Source organism: Arctopsyche grandis, chromosome 1 (genome assembly GCF_051622035.1).
Source record: "Arctopsyche grandis isolate Sample6627 chromosome 1, ASM5162203v2, whole genome shotgun sequence".
Lineage (NCBI taxonomy): Eukaryota > Metazoa > Arthropoda > Insecta > Trichoptera > Hydropsychidae > Arctopsyche > Arctopsyche grandis.
This window is the reverse complement of record NC_135355.1, coordinates 34,023,464-34,045,519: the sequence shown is the minus strand read 5'-3', so window position 1 is coordinate 34,045,519 and position 22,056 is coordinate 34,023,464. Positions and strand designations below refer to the sequence as shown.

Sequence of the window (22,056 nt, the reverse complement as noted above, 5' to 3'; positions counted from 1 at the left end):
TGCTGTAAGGTGGACTCATTTCGAATGCATCTAGAAAGTACTAGTACGCGGGACAGATGTGTTGACCGTGTCCCGGTCTAAGAAAACACCGTTTGTGTTTGTAAGAGGATTGTTTATTTTTGTTCATTTGTTAGAATGGTTATTGTATGTACGAAGAGGTTGAGCTTCGGAGAAGTGAGCTGGTTGAACTCCAGAGGTTCACTCTGGTGTCTGGAGCTACTGCTGAAGCGTGCCGTGTGCAGATGCTTTGTCTTCGTCTTCAAGACACGTGTTTTATAGCTATGGCATCGTTTGTTCAGGAGAGATGATGATTGGTGTGAACTGTATGAGATCACTGGTTTCGATTCGTAATAGCACAAGTTGTGCTAGATTCTTACAGTACCTTTCTTTTTTTTTCAGGGTCAATGTCTCGATTCCATAGAATGCAATGGGGAACACCAGACGGGATTTTGATTCTTTAAAAGGCAATCGCAATTGCTTAGTGTCATCATATTTGGGTGCAGAAGTTGCCATTGAATGCACTGTCGTAATTTTAGAACGTATTTAAATAAAAACGCAGAATGATTTGTTAAACGTCACATGGTCACGTGGAGGTGCGTTATGGCCGCAGATGATTTGATGCGCGGATCGAGTTGACGTTTGTCGATCGTTGCTCGCCGCCTCGATGACGCCATGACATTGGGGGCTCTTCGAGACACACGTGAGTTGGTTGCTGCAACCCTCTCGCCCCTATTTCCTCACTTCCTCACCCGCGCCCCCCCACCCCACCCCACCCCCACCCCTCCCGCTATCCTCGCTTGCATCACGTTACGTAACTCTGCCAACTGAACCCCGACCCCCGACCCCCGACCCCAACCCCCAACCCCACTCTCGACCTAACCTGAAAACTGTCACCACATCGGCACTGTATACACTGTATACCATATTTGAAAGACCTCACAAAAGTACACAAGAAAAATAGTAAACTACATCTCCACATGTGTTATCCCCAGTGTACTTTTTTACTGTTGCAATTTCAGATCATTTCGAACATATGTATAAGTATGAGTTGGAACGCGCGCATATCTGAGCGTGTCACATCAATGTTTATGAAATGTTCAAAATGAAAAAAATATGCATCTACATACAGTGCCCGACAGAATTAAGTGGACACTATTTAGGTGAACTCAAGAAAGCGGTTTTCTCAAAAAGTATTCAACATAGAGCTTTGTAGTTTTCAGAAATTAAAAGGGTGTTATTTTATGATCCTAATTTAGACATTTCGTTTCTTACACTTTATAGCTGTTTCGTTGACATATATATTTTATAGCTGTTTCGTTCACGCGGAACGAATGTATTTCAGTTATTACTGATACGATTTCTTCAATTTTTTTTTTGTTTTATCATTCTATCCTTTGAATTTGGTAGGAGACCGTTGTTTCGTTAATATTGTTCCCGTGTAGTGTCGTAAAAAATAAAATGTCGAAAAAAATGGGTCTGGGGAGTACTTTCATCTTTCAACAGGACAACGACCTTAAACACAAATCGAAGAAAACAATGAAATTTTTCGAAGAAGATACAATTGAATTATTTGAGTCGCCTCTTCAATCACCTGACATTAATCCCATAGAAAATTAGTGGTCTATAATGGACCAAAAAATTTTAAAAATCGGTTACAATGATAAAAGTATGTTTTTTGATGAATTGTCCACTATTTGAAAATATATAGATGCTGACACACCAAAAATTAGTTGAAAGCACACCCAATAGACCGAAGGCTGTAATTAATTCCAAAGGTTCTCATACAAGTTTTGAAAAAAATATATATATCTCAATTTCTCACTGTCCACTTAATTTTGTCTGTACTGCTCATTTTTCTGTATTTTTTTTTTTAATAAACGGTATTGTTTTTTCAAATAATTTTTGTATAATTTTTTAAACCCAAGTATCATGAATATTACTGATTTATTTCTATTGTGTATAAATGTATCATAACAAAAATATTCTGTGTTAAAGTTTTTTTCTGAAGTGTCCACTTAATTTTGTCGGCAATGTATGTAACCTGAAGATATATATTTTTACAATTGTAATTTTCGAGCCGTAGTATGTGAAGTTGGTTTATTTTCTTGGAATATAAAATATATATAAAAACTTGATTAAAATAAGGGAATTTTATATGAAACATACATACATACATACATATTTAACAATTCCAATATTTTTGCATGCAGCTTTGGACGAAACTGATGATAAAATTACTCCTCAGTAATGCAGAGAAATGAACAGGTCGCTGATTATAGTTTGTAAACTTTTAATGTTGATTTGCTTAACACTCACAAATACGCTGTATATTGGTTCGGTTGCAAAATTTCGTGGCCTGAACACTTTCTCTTTGTTAAATGGAAGTTATATCAATCAAATATCAATGTTTATATAGTAAAGAAAAAGCACTCATGTTTTTACTGTGTATTTTTTATTATTGTTTAATACATTTTTTTCAAATCAGTGTGCACTTTTGTCGTAATTGAATATTGTGTATTTTTTTACCAATGAATTTATATTTGATGTGGTAGTATTTTTAAGGCTACAATTTGTGTTATCAATTTTCGTTTTATTTTTTTTCCTTTGTTTCAGTTTACTTCTGCATGCTGTACCAAATTTTGTGTGTGAAACTTTAAAAAAAGTCATTATAAAGGTCTAATTTACTTTCCGGGCTGCTGCAATGGCGGCATACTTGAACCGTGCAACGTCGATGGTCGGCGGAGACGGTTCTCAAAATCGTTTGGGACTTTTTACTAACGGGACGCGCACGATTTCGACCGTGAACGATTCTCCCCTACAGGTTTTTGTCCGTGCCAAAAAAAAGATAAACGATATATTTGTGGAAATCCATGATTATTCGAAGGATGCAATACTGTTTTTGCAAGGTTTTTTTTAATATTAATATTGAAATATTTTCACAGATCAAAATTGTTTAGATACTCATTCATTGTAATTTGTTGTAGAAATTGAAGATAAGTCAATAATTCAAGATGCTGAAGTCAAAGAAGTTGACTCGTTTGTCGGAAAAGTTAAGGCAATTCGTGATGTTTTATGCAGAGATCACATGAAAGTTGCCTTTTTTGGAAGGTATGCTTTGCTCTTCATCGAAATAATAACAAACCACTTAACCCTTTGAGTGCTGACGTCGTTTCTGTTGAAAGCACGCCACGCTGAAAATTTCGCCAACATTTCCAAACTAGAATTATTTAGAAATCCAATAGAAAGCTGGTTTAAAAATTGTAGCTAATCCAAACAAACCCTAGATCACTACCGCCGAGGATTTTGAGTTTTGTAAAGGTGTGTTTAGACTCTCTAATATATCTTGAAACAATATAAAATAAACAAAGGAAGTCTATTAATTAATGTATTTTTCTGAAACTATTTCCATCTTCTTCATTGTTGTTAAAATGTAATGCTCACAATATAAATTCCAAGCCACAATCTAAAACACTCGGTAGTTTGGGATTTCAATCGGGAAATTCTGCTATGGTTATAAATTCAGATATTCCGGTGTAAACCAGTCTTTATAAACGTTGGCACGGATTACACGACTCATGTTCAATGCTACCTGGAAAGGCTTTAGCGGGTAGTATTCTTGTTTACTTTGTATACAATGCCTATCGGCGTTTTTGAGGCTCATGGACTCGTTGGCAAAACGCCGATCGGCGTTGGTCAGCATTCAAAGGGTTAATATTGAATAGTATTATACATATTACAGTCTTAAGTGTTCACTCCAGTTCATTCATGTACATATTAGTTTGTTCATACACGAACTATTGGTTTTAGTTTAAGCGCTAACAGTCTAACAGTCAAAGCTATCTTCAAATAGGCTCCCACTGGGTTTTGCATGAAATTTTTAGTTGTCAAAACCTTTGAAACGTTGAAACGCCGTGTATTTGAAATGGAAAATCGTATCGAACCCGTATTACGATGTTGCAATAATTCCCGTGTCTGTCAATATTAAAAAATATTGCAACACAGGGTAAGTATACATATATAACCAGCGGCGTGTATTAGTGGTTAGCATACATATTGTTGCGTGGACGTGAAGAGGGGGCTTCCAAGATCGGGGAGAAAGACGCAGGAGCGTTGTAGAAGTCGTTTATTGGTCTGCTCTCGTCGGCGCTCCAGGTCGGAATGGTTTCCAGGCCGAGAGCGCCCCATATGTATACCCGTTTGGGCTCAACAACTATTGGTCGATGAGTCAGACGATCCCATTGGCCGTTGCATACGGCTCATTCATTTGTAGAGGCCATTTTGGCGGGAACAAGAGATCAGATGATCTGCGCTAGTAAACCATCGGTCCACGAGCGCCACTCAACTAATCTCTACGTTACAATATTATGCTTTTGAGCAGAGTATCACGGGTTCGATTCCCACTAGAGTCCCGCTGCTGGCCAGACCTTAGTTTGTCACTCCAGTTCGATCGTTTCTTATCAGAGTTAGCCAATTTTTCTGATTTTCATTGGAACAGTTCCTGATAGATTGGCTTCTCTCTTGTTAATCTCAAGTTGGATTTTTAAATGCTTTTTATTATTACTAAATTATGTTCAAAATACATTTTATATCTATTTGAATAGCTACTGATCTACCGATCATTTTCTATTTTACACTTTTAATTTAATTTTGTTAGTAATCATAGTATTATATTATTCTAATGTTAATGTACAGCATAATCGGAAAAAGAGAGAAAATTCTTTTAATCTCAAGTTTGAGGTTCGCCTATTTAATTATAAAATGCTGTAAAAATTTCTCCATTGATTTACCGTGGATGTTTGTACGAATTCGCATTGTATAAAATGTCAATTTATTCTTTTGTGTACACTACAACTGACCAGATTGGTTTGTGTGTGAACAAACTAGTATGTTCATCAATGAACGAAATGTACACTTAGACATATACATAATGTATGAATGTAGTATACAAAAATTAGATTGAACTATATTATATGCATATTTCATTATTTTGTAACGTCAACAGGACAAGTAACGGTAAAAGTACCGTGATTAACGCCATGTTACACGAGAAAATATTACCGAGTGGAATCGGACACACCACCAATTGTTTCCTGCAGGTTGAAGGATCTGACAATAACGAAGCTTATTTAATGACTGAAAATTCAAGCGATAAGCATAATGTTCAAGTACGTGCAACTGTATATACTACGGTAGTGCATGTTTCGATGATTTTTTATACGTTACTTGTATGATTTTAGTCTGTGGGACAATTGGCTCATGCTCTTTGCGATTCTCGCCTTCAAGAATGCGAATTGGTGCATATATTTTGGCCTAGAGAAAAGTGCGGCTTGTTGAGGGACGATGTTGTGTTCGTCGACTCGCCGGGTGTAGACGTAACGCCTAATTTAGACGAGTGGATCGATAATCACTGTTTGGATGCTGACGTCTTTGTCCTGGTCGCCAATGCTGAATCTACTCTTATGGTCACCGTAAGTCAGTCGATATTGGTGTTATTTGAAGTAACGCGTGTGGTATATTGTTTTTGTTATTTCTCGCAGGAAAAGAATTTCTTCCACAAAGTGTCTTCAAAACTATCGAAACCGAATATTTTCATTCTCAATAATAGATGGGACGCGTCTGCGTCGGAGCCGGAGTTTTTAGATCAGGTAGGTGACTGTTTTGTTTGAGTTTGAATATCTTTAGTAACAGTTTTGGAACGATAATTATTGGATTCCTTATTTTTGATCGAAAGCTTTGCGATGAGCAACAACAGGTCAGTGAAAAATCATTTTAAACACTAGACAGTTTCTGAAACAGTTCATAGGCGATGCTTATATGTGTGTTGTTTTTCACTTATTATCTGACGTTGCTGAAGTTTAAGTTCTATATATATAAACAAAAAAAAAATCACGTTTTTTTCTTACCGAAGCCGAGACTGATCAAATCTGCTGAGTTTGACCCGCTGAATTCGAATGTGACAATTATTTTTGTTGGTTCCTTTCGTTTATTTTATGTGAGCGTTTAAAAAAATGCGCAAAATTTACACATTTCTGACTTTGGCAGACTTTAAGTCAAAATCTAGTATTGCTGCGTCAAAAGTGAGTGTTGGAATCAGTAGTTAGATGTTTTTTCTTATTGATTGTGATTTTTACAAACCTCCTTTACGTTTCACTTACGATTACAATTCAGGAAAAAGTTTGCCTCTTATCCGATCGTTTTCATACTTTGCCATATTGCTCATTTTGGTCATCGATATAAGTAAATGGATCCGCCGCCATTACGATAGAGATAAAATATCGTTTAAGACGCGTGTGAAGTTTGCAAATTTTAAATCTGGGCGACTTCTATGTAGTCTTTAGTTTTATACATAGATGGCGGTAGTAAAATAAAATTATTGGTATTTTTATTCAAAATAATAATTTATATATCTTAATATTATATTATATATGTACAAAACTAAAAATGAAGTTTGTTTTTAAAAAACTTTTTTATTATTTTAAAATACTTATAATTAATTTTCTGGCGAATTTTGAAAAAGACTGCAAAAGCCAAAAATGTGTAAAAATTGTCCATTTTTTTAAACGCTCATATCTCGTAAATAAGAGTAAGCCATTGTCATAGTCAGTGGGTCACATTTTTAAAGGATTGATTAGTCTCTGTTCCGGTATTTTTTTTTAAAGCTCAGTGTAATTAATTTGCTATGTTGATCGTATTTGATTATGAGGTTTTAATACTACACTGTTGATGGATATTAAATTCTTACTTTTGCAATCATTTTGATTATTTTTATGCGTTTCTTTCTTTGGCAGGCTTCCAATCTTATTGCACATATTCAATTGAAACCAAACACTATTCAAAAAAATATGATATGTTGGAAAAGTTTTTATGTATTTTAGTCACAGGGTTTATTTTGACATTGCAGGTTAGAAGTCAGCACGCTACTCGGTGTGCCGATTTCTTAGTAAAAGAATTGAAAGTTTGCACGACAAAGGAAGCCGAAGAGAGGATTTTTTTCATATCAGCGAAAGAAGCCCTTTTAGCACGGTTGAGGGAGAAAGATCAAAAGCCTGCCAGTTGTAAGTAAAGTAATCTTAGGTTTATCGATAAACTTACATATGTCGATGGAATTCGATTCAAATTGTTCTTTATTGTGAAATTTCAGCTGGTGCTCTAGCCGAGGGTTTCCAAACAAGGTATTTTGAATTCCAAGATTTCGAAAAGAAGTTCCAAGAGTGTATTAGTCAATCGGCTGTTCGGACGAAGTTCGATCAACATTCTCAAAAAGGCAGATTAATTGCCACTGATATTAGAACTGTATTGGAAAGTGTGCACGACCGAGCGACCACTTTGCGGAATGGAAAACTGCAAGAAAAGGAACAGCTTCACGAAGCACTCAACAGGACTGAGCAACAGTTGATGATCATCACCAGAGAAATGAAGGAGAAAATCCGGTTTATGGTCGACGACGTTGAACAAAGGGTAATTTTTAAATGCACTCTAATTGAATATTATTTTTGACTTGTATTTAAAAGTTTTATACATTTTCGTCAGGTTTCCAGAGCATTGAATGAAGAAATCAGGCGTCTTTCAAATTTAGTCGACGACTTCAATCTGGCTTTTCATTCTGATCCTATCGTAATCAATCTTTACAAGAAAGAATTGCATTCACACGTTGAAAACGGTCTGGGATCTAATTTGAAAGCTAGATTATCGACCGCTCTAGCTCTTAATATCGAATCTGTACAGCTGGATATGACAGGTTGCTTTTTATATCCAAAGCCTATACAATAGTAACAGAATCCTCTATAATACCAAGCCTGCTCCTAGTTTGAAAAACATGTTAAATTGAACTCAATCTTCAACTTCAATTAAATATTAACATAAATCTTAGTATAAGTGTAATAGCATCTGATGTATTGTGTCCTATTTGTCATGTTTTTCAAAATGACAGGTCTAAGAGTGGATCTGTTTCAGTTTGTCATTCTATTACAATTCTTTTCTGTTAATAATTATAATCTTCATTGTATTTTTCAGATAAATTAACTGACCTTTTATCCGAAGAAAAGATAGCAACGAGCGGAAATACCATAGCAACACGGCGACAGCCTTTCCAAGTATCGTACAGGTTAAATTGTGAAAATTTATGTGCAGACTTTGAAGAAGATCTTCAGTTCCAATTCAGCTGGGGCTTAAGCGCCATGATCCAGAGGTTCCAAGGCAAAAATTACAATCGATTTGCGATCAAAAGCTACGGCTCAAACCAAATGGTAAATTGTACTATGAAAAGTTTCTTAAAAACTGTACTCCAACCGCTCATACGGTTTCTGGAAAATTCACAGGTGCCTCGACCGATGAATTCGCCTGCCGATTCTATGGATTTAACGACCGTTTCATACAACGGAGTTTCGAATCAGATAGGACCACTCTCGGCAGAACAGTGGACTGTGATTTCAAAAATAGCACTAGCTACTTTCACATCTCAAAGCACTATGGGTGGATTATTATTGGCTGGATTTGTAAGTTTTTCATAAACATATATACATTCCATCAAAGAGGTTGTGTAAAATGTGTAATAATATATTTTTTCAGATGCTGAAAACTGTTGGATGGCGTATTATAGCCGTTACCGGTGTTTTATACGGTGGATTGTACGCATACGAACGTTTGACGTGGACTAGTAAAGCGAAAGAAAAGCTGTTTAAGAAGCAATATGTCCAACATGCTACACGTAAACTGAGACTTATTGTCGATCTCACTTCGGCTAATTGCAGTCACCAAGTTCAACAGTGAATAAAACTGCATACTCGTAATCTTCGCATACTTTGTTTATGAATCGTCATTTATATGATTTTTTTTTTAAATTATTTACAGAGAGCTTTCTACGACTTTTGCTCAATTGTGCCATTTGGTCGACGAAGACAGTTGTGATATGGATGCGAAATTGCACGAATTAGACAAGAGCATTCAAGTGTTGGAGAAAGCGGCGGCGTCAGCGAAGAAGCTGAAGAATACAGCAAATTACCTTAATAATGAATTAGACATTTTCAATGAGATCTTTCTCAAGTCTGCAAATTAATGTTTGTAAATTACTGTTATTACATGTTACATATTTTGTATGTTCGTTTACTTTTTTCCCCTTTTTATTGAATATTGTCTCGTACAAGTCAACGTATTATATGGATAACCCCGTTTGTCATTATTTACAGTGTTATAACATTTTAGAAAGTGATTGTTTGTGTAATATTTAAATAAATGATCATGTTGCATGTGTTTCGTTACCATTTTAATCGATTTGAAGTGTTTTAAGTATACCAGTTTGTGTAAATCAAATCACTTGAATAATATGTATATATTATATTCTAAATATACGAATCTTTTAAATGATTATTCATTTGAATTTATGATCGATTCAAATAAAATCTTATGATACAAACTTTCCGATATGAAATATAATATGATGCATGTAAAGTCGGCGTTGAAAATACCATAAATAAAGATTTAGTTATCTCAATTGTGTTTCTTGTGTGTAATCTTGTGGTACGTCAAAAATAATCGTCCAATTTCATGAAATAAGTTACTCAAGTCTTTATATACATAGTTTCGGTAATCCAAACAAGGTTAAGGTTATTAGCGCAGTTAGTGAAGAGGTTCTTAAATGGATTATTGTTCCGGTTTATTGAATGGTGAAGTTTATAGATTGAAGTTGCATGCTTTATATATTTTAAATAGAGAAAATAAAACTTCATATAAACAAATGAACCAAACTCGACAATTTTATTGTGATATGTTTTAAATATATAATTTATATGTAGAAATGCATGTGTGTTTATGTTGATATTTGATTTGTATTGAAATACAATTTGTTTTCTACGGTACGAAATCATCCTATGTAATGTGTATTTATTATTTTACATAAATATTGGTATTGAACATTCTGTTGGGTATGTATGTATATGTATATGATGATTTGCTTCATGCAGTGCAGTGTCAAAGTGCACCAAATATTTCTCAAATGGTGTTATATATATATTATTTTTGTTAAAAATTCGCATTCGAAAGAGTTTAAAAAGTGAGTTGGTGCTAGTGTAGGGGAGTGATGTTTTGTACGGGTTTCTTTAACGTACGATACCGAGCTTCGATCAAATGCGAAACGTTGAAGTTTGGTAGAATGCGTTTGGAATGCATGTGCAATAGAGATTTTTGTAACCGATTACATTTGCAAACTTGTATTAATTAAACGATAAAAAAAACTGAATGATTTGTTATTAGTACTAGTCAAAGTATGTGTTTTTAATTTCATTGTAACACATTTAATTTTTTTTTTAAATAATGACTTGTGCTATAACACATTTTATAGTTAGTTTTGCGGGACTAAACAAAAATCTGTACATTATAGTGAAATTAGCATAATTATGAATTTCGTTTGTACAGTAATGCTTGTTGATATTGTTTACATTGAAAAATGTATTATTTATAAAAAAATGTCATTTGTTTAAACACAATATAATAAAAACGAACTTTTATGTTGGAACTTTTTTTTTTATATACATCTAGCTGAACCTCGCATGCGTTGCAATACCACAATAACGCATGCAATTCCCGTTCCCGTTTCTGGATGTGTTTCGATAAGTGAATGTTTCAGTTTCAAATTAATAATGAATAATCAAATTAAATTACAGTAATGCTAATTTGTCATTACTGTAATTTAATTTTACCGTAATGAGAGCGTGAGACCGGTAAACGGACTACTAGTCATATGTGAACCAGTCACAGGACAACCGGTCGCTCTAGATCGGTCACACGTGATCACCCGTCACACTAAAACTGGTTGACAGGTTTTAGGGTGTGACCAGTTTTAGTATGACGGGTGATCACGTGTGACCGATCTAGAGCGACCGGTTCACATTTCAAAAAAAATTAAGATACTAAAAATTAAAAAAAAAAGAAAAGTAAAAAAATAATACAGCATTTAACACAATCACAAGAAACTTTATAGTAATTAAAATTTAAAATAAAAAATACAAATAATGGAATGTCTTGCACCTGCAGCCTGTTCCGATAAATAAGAACAAGCTACAAATACAAAACATCCCTGCGAGGCCCAAATGGAAAAGAGTAGATTAAGATTCCACTCATACATCACATTCAAATTAAGAAAGTAATGATGAGCGCAGGTTACCAGATAAATATGTTAAAATAATATCCGATAATCTGCGCTCACCGAGGTGGAAGAGATTTTTAAAATGTATCTTAGTCTTTGACTCACTATCTTCGAGAAGGATTGTTGGCATTTGCAAATACTTCTTTGGAGTTTTAAATGTAAGTGCTGACAACCTCTCGATTTTATCGGAGCTAAAATTTTGAACTCTTGAGTGTGGCAGAGCTTTGCGACATCATCAACTTTTCTTACCTATTGTTGCGAGAACGTTTACTTTTGTTTTAAATCCTTAAGAGAAGCATTTAGACCCGTTTGATTGTTGGGTTGATGAACTGGTCAGTTTCATGACATTCAAAACAAGTCTATGGGAGGCGTATGGAGTGAAACGACGAAATTTTTAAGACACGACTATTTAATGTGACGGTCGGGAAGGAAGTAGCAACAAACCAACATGGCTGAGTTAGTCTTAACTCACAGGATGGTGACCGGAACTCGACCATGTCGTAGAGCCGCCACAAGTCTATTCAAATTAGATAAATGATTGATAATTTATTTATTTGTTTTGTAAGACTATTGCGACGCATTGGGGTAACTTGTCAGATCACATTGTCAATAATTTGTTATTATTTTTTATCTGTTAATTACAATAATAAAATAAAAACAAAATAAATATAAACTTTTTATTACAAGCTTTCACACTTTCTCGTATAAATTTTCAATTCACTAATCGATTATTAAAGTAACAATTCGTGAATGTTCCTTTCTTTTAATTTCTCTTCTATAATTTGCGACCTTTTTATCTTGACCTGTAAATTAAACAATTTAAAAATCATATTAATAAATAAGACATAAAACTACATATGTATGAAATACTTACTACAGAATTGTCAATGAAAGCATTTTTATCAAAATTGATGACGTTGTTGATGCATTTTATGCCGCACAATTTACAATCATTATGTAAATCATTGATGGTATCGTATAGAAGAATTGTTTTTAAATTTTCCATCGGATACGTTAAATTTTTACTATGGAATGCTACGTTCATAATTTTCAAAGCAGATCTAAAGTACAGACAGGAAAATAAATATAAAAATAGTATTGTATTATAATGGATTGAATGATTCATCGTCACTGACTTTCTTATTGATGGTAATTGCAGATACACAGTACATAAAGCCAGAACGTGTAATTTGGGTAGCGCATTGCATACTTGAACAAAATTTCCTTTTACATGACTCAAAGATAATTGAAACGCTAAATTGACCAAAGATGTTCTGAAAAGAAAGATAAATAAATCAATTTTGTTCATACATACGTTTTAAATTTTAAAACCAGACATAAAAAAAAAACATTATGCAAACATACTGATATTTTTGAGGAAGACTTAAGTATCGTAATAAAGTATTAGTATCACCAATATTGCTCATTAAGTATATAGTTTCCAATAAAGGTCTATTTGCATTTTCCTCACTGTGAACGTTTTTTGATATTTGTAATGTTTCCATTTTGTAAAACATTTTAGAATAGATTGAGCTAGAGTTCATCTCAACTTCGTCGTAGCATACGAGCAAACGCTTTAAATATTCCATGAACGATTTCTTGTGAAGTGTCGGATCATATTTCGATATATCTTCTTCGCACAGTCTGAAGTATTAAAAACATAGTTAATATAAAAGTACCGATACGTTCATTAAAACGTTGAAAAAAGAAACACCTGTAACCAAACAAAACGTAAAATTTCACGATAGGTTCATATATTTGTATGCAATAGTGTGCTGATACGCGCTGTATAATCATATCTTGACTTATAGCTCTGAATCTGTCGCATATGAAATCGTATCTGCAGGTCAATGTGAATCGATCATCGTTGACCGTGCTAAATGAAAATAAAAAAATAAAGAAACGTTCATATTTTATAGCATAGTCCAATCCAATAGTAATGTAACTCACTTGGATATAATATGTTCGACAGTCTTGTGAAGGATTGACGGCGGTCTTAGTTGGTCTGGACGGGTTAAATTTACACCGGCAGCAGAGCGGCTATAGCATTTGATAGTTCTAGTACGATCTGCTGTTGGAATTTTGTGTTTTTCAGTACCGGGTAGCATTTCTAAGGGGTGAAGTAGTCTTTCTCTTTCTCTCCTTTATTTTCACAAAAGTTGTGTACTTTAATAAATTTATTGGAATAGAAAAATAAAATCAAGTTTGTACAATCTTACAAAATTAATTCTTCTTGTGGACACATTTGCATGCATTGACCAACAACTGAAGACATTTTGGCGGGAATGTTAAGAGGATTTAGTTTAAATAAAAATTAGCAATTATATAATACGATTGTAAAAATTAATTTGATTTTTAAACATCAATTTCATTAAAATATGGAAATATCATAGATATAATACAAATAGAAACTAAAAGTAAGGTTATATTTATCGATATTTGACAGTAGCAAACGTCAAATGACGGTGTTGCAAGCACAATTTATAATGAACTTTATTGCCAGCCTATAATATTAAGGGTTCGGTGATTATTCCGCAAAAAGCGATCTCGCGCACATCACTAAAATCTCGATCACGAAATATCTGGCACCCAAAAACTCCATCAATCGAAAACCACCCATTCGAAATATTGTACTAACGAGAACTCGAGTGCCAGATATTCCGTGATCGAGATTTTAGTGACGTCCGCGAGAATGCTTTTTGCGGAATAATCCGTTTACCATCATATTTAGTTGTTGACTAGTGGCCGCTTATACACCAATACAGTGCCATCAGTTAGCAGCGAATAGAAGAAGCTTCTTCATAGTCGTTCCTTCAATACTAACGATCGTGACCTCCATAAGCTGGGGTGTGGTTAACGTCTCTTCTCCAATCTTATCTGGAAACAGAATTTCGTAGTGCGTCGATGACAGAACAGCCAAGAGCCGATCTTATTTGATCAGTCCACCGTATAAGACATCTTCCTCGTCCTCTTTTCCCCCTACGACACCAACCACAACAAGCTTTTCCAGGCTGCTGTCGTCTCTTCTAGCCACGTGTACAAAAAAACTGGATAATTCATCGTAAAAATATTTTTGAGAGACGATATTTAATATGCAATTTTTTCAAAATTGAAACATTGATTGGGCAGTTTCTTTCCCCCTATAGATACACCACCATTTCAACTATTTAGTGCCATCTGCATACATAGATATTGAATAAAGAAGAACCTAAGAGGGCATAAAAGGTTTTCAATAATTTCACAGGGCTTTTATTTTTGAACTTTAAGCTTCTGAAGTTTTTATCAATGTAATTTTTATTTGTCTATAGTAGTATCTCTTATTACTACTGAAAAATATCAACCTCTGGATTTTCTTTTAATCTACTTCAGCTTTTCTTTTACTGTGTTTTTGTTTTTTCCCTATCTATTGGTCCTTTAATGCGACATAAGCCAACACTTTTGATTTATGTAATAAACAATCGTTTGCGAAGTGAAACATAAAAGAAACTTGTTAACATAGGTGATGTTAATTAAAAAGTAATCATTGTGGGCAATGTATCACTTATTTGTTGGAAAGACTAAATGAAGGAATTGATAATCTCGAAGCACGAGAAGTACAACAGTGAAGTCAGGAAAAGGATTCTACATAGTTAATATTACGAAGTTGTATAACTGTATTACATACGTATAAATATATAATAATAAACTTAATTTACATACATAATGAAATACCATTAAATAACCAATCGATGTTTTAATGCAAGGTTTAGGGTTCTATAAAATAACGAGGAATCTGTTATATGTATATTTACACGATTTGTTAGTTGTGTTTACTAGGATCGACAGTTTTTCCTGCCTTTATCTAGTTTCTTCTTTCTTTTCCTTGTGAAAAGGTTTCTTTCTGCCAGCATAAGCCCCATCTTATAAAAATATGTTGGTTGCTGTATTATAAGAGAGAGACAAAAGTTAGTTGAATTTTAAAGCTAAAAGTAAAATTTATTGGTCATTGAGTATTAGTAAACAAAATCACCATTGTAGGGACACAAGGTTACCGTTAGTGTTATTTACTTTAAAATTTGTCTACCCAACTATTATAAATCATCCGATTGATATGATTTCTGTTATACATGTTTATTTCATTAATTAATTAATTAACAATCTAGGTATTAGTCTATTACACATTAAAATATTTTATATTCAAAATATAGTGAAATAACTGTTGATAGACAGTTTTTGATATAATTTATTTTATTAACAATTTGTTTACACGTTTTTTCTTTGTTATAAATATTGTTATATAATATTATAATGGCTATTGTGTATTACATTCCAAAGACGCCTTTTGTCACAATATAGCTCGTGCCAATTCAAAATGCGTTATCTAAATTGAGAAACAGCATACTAAGGAATTCCTTATTTGGTATTGGGTAGCGACCCTGATCACCCACATAATATCCTTCATATTTTCTTGTAAATAGTCAAATACGCTATTCTCGCGCACACGCACCGAACACAAAGGCTTATTAAATAATAGTGAAGATGTTCAATGGAAAGTTGTTGCTTTTGTTTGTTTTGCTCTTTTTTTCATAATAAGATGAACAACGCCTCGAATTGGCAGCAAAAGAAAACAAAAGTGTACAGGTGATGTAAGATGGCATACCTACCGTGGCCACCAATACAGTCTGGTTTTATGAGAAGTCAGTGACTTGGACAATTTGATTTTTATTCATTTTCAGATTTGATATTTTTATTATTTATTTATTTTATTATAAAAGGAAAACCAACAGTCTTAAATCAAAACAGACGAATAATATATTACATTTCAAAATATTTTTGATTTTTAAATGCTTTTTATTATTACGAAATTATGTTCACAATACATCTTATATCTATTTTAATAGCTACTGATCTACTGATCATTTTCTATTTTACAATTTAATTTAATTTTTTTAGTAATCATAGTATTATACTATTATATTATTCGAATGTTAATCTACAGCATAATAGGAAAAAAAGCTCAAAAACCTATTTACAATCCTTATAAATGCTCATAATACATCTAATACATAATATTAATTAGACTATCTAAAGTCGATGACCTAATTCAAAATATCAATTATAGGTTTCCGCTGGTAGAATAATAAAATATAAAATAACGCATTTTATAATATTGTTGCGTAGGGGTGGGTGGAGGATCCAAGTAAAAGGTCAAAGTCGTTTCACAGCATTTATTGGTGATTAAGGAGATACACACACTAGCAGTGTTCCGTCCAGAATGTCTTGATATCGCATAAGTTCCTCCTTATTAAGGAAAAGGTCTCTCAGGACATCTTCGACGTCTGGTTTGTTTACCTATCGTTATGGTCCGATGCGGTGAAAACGATCGAAAAGCGCCAGACAGACTGAACCACAGATAACGACACGTGTACCTTATGCGTGCGCACTGCTCGCACTTACACTAAGCGAAATCTACCCGAAGTCCCGACATACCTACCCTGTATACGTTATGTGCTTCTGATACTTTAGTTCCGAATTTTTCCTTATTAAATTATTAAAACTTGCCAGAAAGATCCAACTCAATTTTAATAATTACCATTTTAATAATTGCATCTGAGCACATCGAAAGGTTACTCGTCATCTGATGTGCAATTTTTCATTCGTGAAGTCGAGAATTGCGTTTAAAGCAGCCATCCAGTTAATCTGTCTGGCGCTTTTCGATCGTTTGCACCAAACCCGTTATGGTCACGTACTAGATGTGCCACGGAAGTCAGTCCCACGCTATCGCTGTGGGTTCTGAAAACTCTACCGGAATGCGACCGAGTTACCGCTACCCACGCTAAGTGCATTCGGGGGTATCTCATTGTTAGCCGACTTTTATTTAAGCCTGGATATAATCCCCGAAACCAATTATAATGATCACACAGTCTCTGGGATGCTACTCGGCCTAATCTGATAGCACTTACTCGGCGGTGTACGTAACAATATAATATAAAATAGCGCATTTTTTTTTTAAATGTAGTACCTATTAGGCATGCAAGTATGATTCGATACGAGACCACACGATTTATTTTACGTAGAAAAAAATCTACATATAAAATTAACCATTGAACCTTTTCCAAAACCATCGAAAAGGTTCAATGGCTGTGGCGTCATTAGATTGAAACGACGGTGTTGTTTAGGATCTCGCGCGATCTCGCGCACGTCACTAAAATCTCGATCACGGAATATCTGACACCCAAAAACTCCATCAATCAAGAACCAGTGTTGTGCCCGTTGATTTCAACGGGTGGCTTAGGAAAGGAATTGACACACGAATTAAAAACAAAAATTAAAATTGAAAAAAAAATAAGAATTAAAAAAAAAGTTTTGTTATATATAAATATAGTGTAGGGTAATTTATAGGCGCGCGCGCGTATTTATCGTAAAAAGTTGAGCGCCAATTAAACGCGTGTACGTTCGCTTGCGTCGAAATGATGAATGAATGTGTGTGTCTTCGTGGATGTGTGTACACTCCCACGCAGCGTATCTGACGCTGACGTCACTCATTTCAACGCGAGTGCTCAATATCAGGAGCACATCTCAGACGCTACACACTCCCCACTTCCCCGCGTCTTCTCGACACGCCACATCTCTATACATAACGTATACGCTTGGTATTCTAAAATTTGTTTTTTATTTTGATTTCTTTACTTGTCTACGCGTCCGCCACAAACATGCCCACATACATTGCGCCCGTTTTTATATATATTATGTATATAAAAAAAAATTGGTATTGTGCATAGACTTCTGAAAGAAAGCGCGTGTATGTAATATGAATGAGAGGTGGGCGGCCCTCCTCCCGCACTCCCACGGCCTTCTTTAGCTCTTTCCTCAATGCTTTGGCTTTGGCTTTGGCTTCGGCTTCGGCTAAATCGACAGAACCTCGATGAGGCATCCACCAGCTGGTCGTCATCCGTCACCGACATCATCACGCCCCATTTCCCCGTTTCTGACTACTCGTAGCCGCTGACTACTTGTCCAACCAGCCGGTCGCACTATTGAGCAACATGAAACTATTGGGCAACAGTCACAGACTCACAGACTGCTCGTAACCGCTCTGTTCTACCTTTGACAGACCTCAAACGACCTCGAAATGCCTCGGAAGCTGCTCAAGTTCCTGATCCTTTTCGACAACACCTCATTGCTGTATTTCCCGGGACAGTTCCTGTCTGGGAAGGTGCTGGTCGAGCTCCAAGACGACACACCTGCACTTGGTTCGTACGCCGATTTGCATATACGAGTACGAGTACGATGGAACTCTGTTGAGCGTTCGTTTATAATATGTGCGCGTGCGAGGACGTGATCTCATTCGTTAACCGGTTCGGTGCCAGTCAATGCGATTTGCACATGTGTTCGCAATGATTATCGTATGTCAATTAAGCAATCCGTCGAATGTGTGTTGTAATAGTTTGCTTTGAGCATCTTCGTTGAGTGAAGTTCTCAATTGATGTGTTGTTTTTATTTTTACTTAGTTTCATTTAACACCATTTTGAGGAGAAATACAGTGTCACATGGTGATTGAAAAACTGTGGTGAAATGAAAATTGTTCAGTGACTGCAACGAGCGGCTAAGTGTGAAACCCACATTTGTGGAAATGTTGATATTAAAATTGGTCTCAAATAATACATCTATATAAGAAGATAATTTCTTTGCCGTATTTGTAAAATAAAAAATGAATCATATGTAAAAATAACAAAAACGTTAGCAACAGTATAGTTATATGTAGAACAATACATTTAATTCTGATTGACAAGGAAAAATTATATTTATTAGTGATGTCACAGGGTTCTTATATTTTAGCGTAATTCAATGGGCAATATTAATATTGTTTATATTGATCAACAACTGCAAAATTTCCGTTTTTTTTTTAAATACATTTTTTTAATTCAACAAACATTTTTATTGTTAGCTGTGGTCATGTGGGAAGATGTCAAAAGGCAAAGAATATTATTTTAGTATTTTTCGATAATTTATTTTAGTATTTTTCGAGTAAAGTAAAAAAGTAACAAAGGACATTGGTCCAAAATTTGTTGGATGAACAAAGCAAATTTCAACAGAAGATAAATTATATTTATCACATAAATCTTGGCAGTCTCTATGACAATATAGTGAAGTTTTCAGCTTTTAAAATTGAACCATCACGGTGGATTTATTTTACCATACTCTCATGTAATTTCGTTGTATACATGTCTATTTATGTTGATATGATATTCATATGTTAAATCATAGTGTATTTACTATTTTCGCTTTCTGTCTACGATAATGCTAATAGCATATATTTTTTCTTAATAAGAAAATCAATATAAAATGCAGTCGCTTTTACTTTTTACTATTACGTTGCTGAATTCCACTATTAAATACAAAATATGAGAAAGTAGGTGTGTTCAGTGTACGATTGTGTTGGTTGATTATTTATTATATGATGGTTATTATGTTGCATTTTAATGAGAACGAGTGGCCTCATCCAAACAATGTAAACTGAATAAATTACTCTAAAGGTTATATGCGTTATATAATTCCAAACAAATACATATATTTATTTTATATGGAATTAATGGTTATATTTATCTATTAGAATGATATAAAACATTGGATTATTAAGTGACATACAAAGTTTTAATTAAAAAATTATGAAAATGAAACATATCAAGCATTTCAACGAAATGAGAAGGAATGTCTGTTTTCAGGACTTCATTTCCATGTCGTCGGTGAAGGCGTAGTTCGTGTAAGAACAGCAAGAGCAGAACGAATATATGATAAAGAAAACTATATCGACTTCCGTATGAGATTACTTGGAGAGCCAGGTATGAATGATTCAATATTAAATAAAATATAAAAAAATACATTTGCTTCAAATATTCTTGTAAACTTTTTTAGGACAAGGAGCGTCAGTGCTATCTCCAGGAATACACAGCTTTCCATTTAAATTGGGCCTACCGCCTGGTTTACCATCCACGTTTTTGGGAAAGCATGGTTGGGTACAATATTTTTGCAAAGCTGCTTTGAGGGAACCGAATGGCTTGACGCATAAAAACCAACAAGTTTTTATTGTCATGAATCCAATAGATTTAAATCTCGAACCTCCCATATTATCGGTTGAAAAAAAATCGTTTAAACATTGTACAATTGATTATATTTAATTTCATCAAACTGACTGTCACAATATATAATTTTAGCAAGCTTTCCGATGTGAAGTCGAACATCGCTTAGGTATGAATTGTGTTGGAGCTGGACCTCTAATATGCAGAGTCGCTTTGGATAGAGGAGGGTATGTGCCAGGGGAGAGCATAGCTATTACAGCAACAGTCATAAATACAAGTCGAACTACTGTGAAAAGTACCCGAGCTGCTTTAACTGAGGTTGTTAAACGTTTCATGAAATAATACCAGTGGCGTAGCGTGAATTCCAGGTGCCCCCCCGCAAAATATTTTAAGGCGTCCCCCCCCCATATATTCATATTATTTCCTTACAGCAAAATAACTTTCCAAATTAATAATTCATACGTTTTTTTTATGTATATATCGAAGTGCATTAATAGTCTTATCTGGACGACCAACAAGCAGTGCACAATCTGTTTAAACATAAAGTAACTGATGGTGAATCTTTCTTAAAAACTTCCCACCTGTTAATGTTGATAGCGAAAAATTTATAAATTTGTAAATTTTATTAGTTTTTCCACCTCATATAATTTTGTTTTACTGTTTTAACACATTGAAAAAATATATACAAGAATAAGAGAGAATTCTCAGCAAATAGGTTGAAAAATGGCACTGACGTTCAAAAGATGGAAAAAGAAGGCAGTCTTCCAGCCCTATTGGCATAGATCAATTACATTTTCTGGCCACAGTGTCATATTGGAGTGACCTGTGAAGACACTGTGGTATACTTGTGTATTAAACAAATAAACAAATATTAAACACAATGAGGATGATTTAAAAATATAATAATGTATGTACATTATTATATTTTGACATACAATAAAACGAGATGCAAATAGATTGAAATATAAGACAGGTTTTAAAAAAATATATTACAAAAAAATTACAGAACAAATTAAAAAATCAATGAAAAAGGCGTGCCGCTTTGTGGCGCCCCCCCCGCATTGCGGGGTCTGCGGGCGCGGTAGCTACGCCACTGTATAATACTTAATACTATTGGGAGTGGTTATACATAATTTAACATTTTCATTACAGACGATTCAGTACATGGCACGCGGTAAGGTAATTCAAACGGAGAGGAGAGAATTAGCTGGCTTATCTAGGGGTAAAATTCGTCCTGGAGAAGAAGACAAATGGATTAACGAGTTATTGTACGTGCCACCATTGCCTCCGACCAACTTGAGAGGATGTCATCTCATTAAAATCCAATACGATGTTTATGTAAGTACCGTTAATGCAATTGATGTCAGGAAGTATGTTATTGACCTTGATAATATAATTACACGAATTTATAATTTTTTTACAGTTTATAATTGAGCCGAAAAGTTTGGAGAAAGAAGTTAAATTGCAATTGCCCATCATGTTAGCGACGTATCCGCTCAGGGATGGTGATGATACGTTGAAGCCCGAAACTCATTATCCAAGCACATTACCAATATTTAGACCTTGGTTGCATGACCAAGTTGTACACTGACATAATTCTAAATAAAAATAATTATATAATTAACACAAGAATTATAGATAGCATAAAAAAAAGGATGAAATGAAATTAGTCACACATTTTTAATAATATTAATATGTATTTTTTCTTTTTTGATATTGGAGTGAAAAGAAATGTAATGAAAAAGCGAATGTTAGTTAACATCTAATTTTAAATTGTGATTATATGCAATGATTAAATGCGTTGCGACGTATTTACTTTTTATTTTGTACTAATGAGAAATATATTTTGATTTATTA

The 22,056-nt window shown here is 34.2% G+C and overlaps 3 protein-coding genes across 3 annotated transcripts; 2 read left to right on the top strand and 1 right to left on the bottom strand.

Moving 5' to 3' along the window:
* The first annotated feature begins 579 nt into the window (after positions 1 to 579).
* Positions 580 to 10,483, top strand: Marf (Mitochondrial assembly regulatory factor). The gene is made up of 13 exons (XM_077437199.1): positions 580 to 700; positions 2,614 to 2,906; positions 2,985 to 3,108; positions 5,003 to 5,165; positions 5,238 to 5,468; positions 5,538 to 5,645; positions 6,902 to 7,055; positions 7,142 to 7,458; positions 7,531 to 7,738; positions 8,014 to 8,246; positions 8,319 to 8,495; positions 8,569 to 8,765; positions 8,851 to 10,483. Exons 2-13 carry the CDS (start codon positions 2,702 to 2,704, stop codon positions 9,053 to 9,055), a joined length of 2,322 nt encoding a protein of 773 aa, XP_077293325.1. The 5' UTR covers positions 580 to 700; positions 2,614 to 2,701; the 3' UTR covers positions 9,056 to 10,483.
* Positions 10,484 to 11,803: 1,320 nt separating this feature from the next.
* Positions 11,804 to 13,629, bottom strand: LOC143916276 (uncharacterized). The gene is made up of 7 exons (XM_077437308.1): positions 13,360 to 13,629; positions 13,091 to 13,282; positions 12,855 to 13,016; positions 12,506 to 12,784; positions 12,277 to 12,414; positions 12,015 to 12,201; positions 11,804 to 11,943 (listed from the first exon to the last, which is right to left on the bottom strand). The coding sequence occupies exons 1-7, from the start codon at positions 13,413 to 13,415 to the stop codon at positions 11,872 to 11,874; spliced, it is 1,086 nt and encodes a 361-aa protein (XP_077293434.1). The 5' UTR covers positions 13,416 to 13,629; the 3' UTR covers positions 11,804 to 11,871.
* Positions 13,630 to 17,936: 4,307 nt separating this feature from the next.
* Vdup1 (arrestin family protein Vdup1) lies at positions 17,937 to 22,009 on the top strand. Its single transcript, XM_077437314.1, has 6 exons — positions 17,937 to 18,372; positions 19,846 to 19,962; positions 20,036 to 20,253; positions 20,335 to 20,517; positions 21,352 to 21,537; positions 21,623 to 22,009. Exons 1-6 carry the CDS (start codon positions 18,252 to 18,254, stop codon positions 21,788 to 21,790), a joined length of 993 nt encoding a protein of 330 aa, XP_077293440.1. The 5' UTR covers positions 17,937 to 18,251; the 3' UTR covers positions 21,791 to 22,009.
* The last annotated feature ends 47 nt before the right edge of the window (positions 22,010 to 22,056 follow it).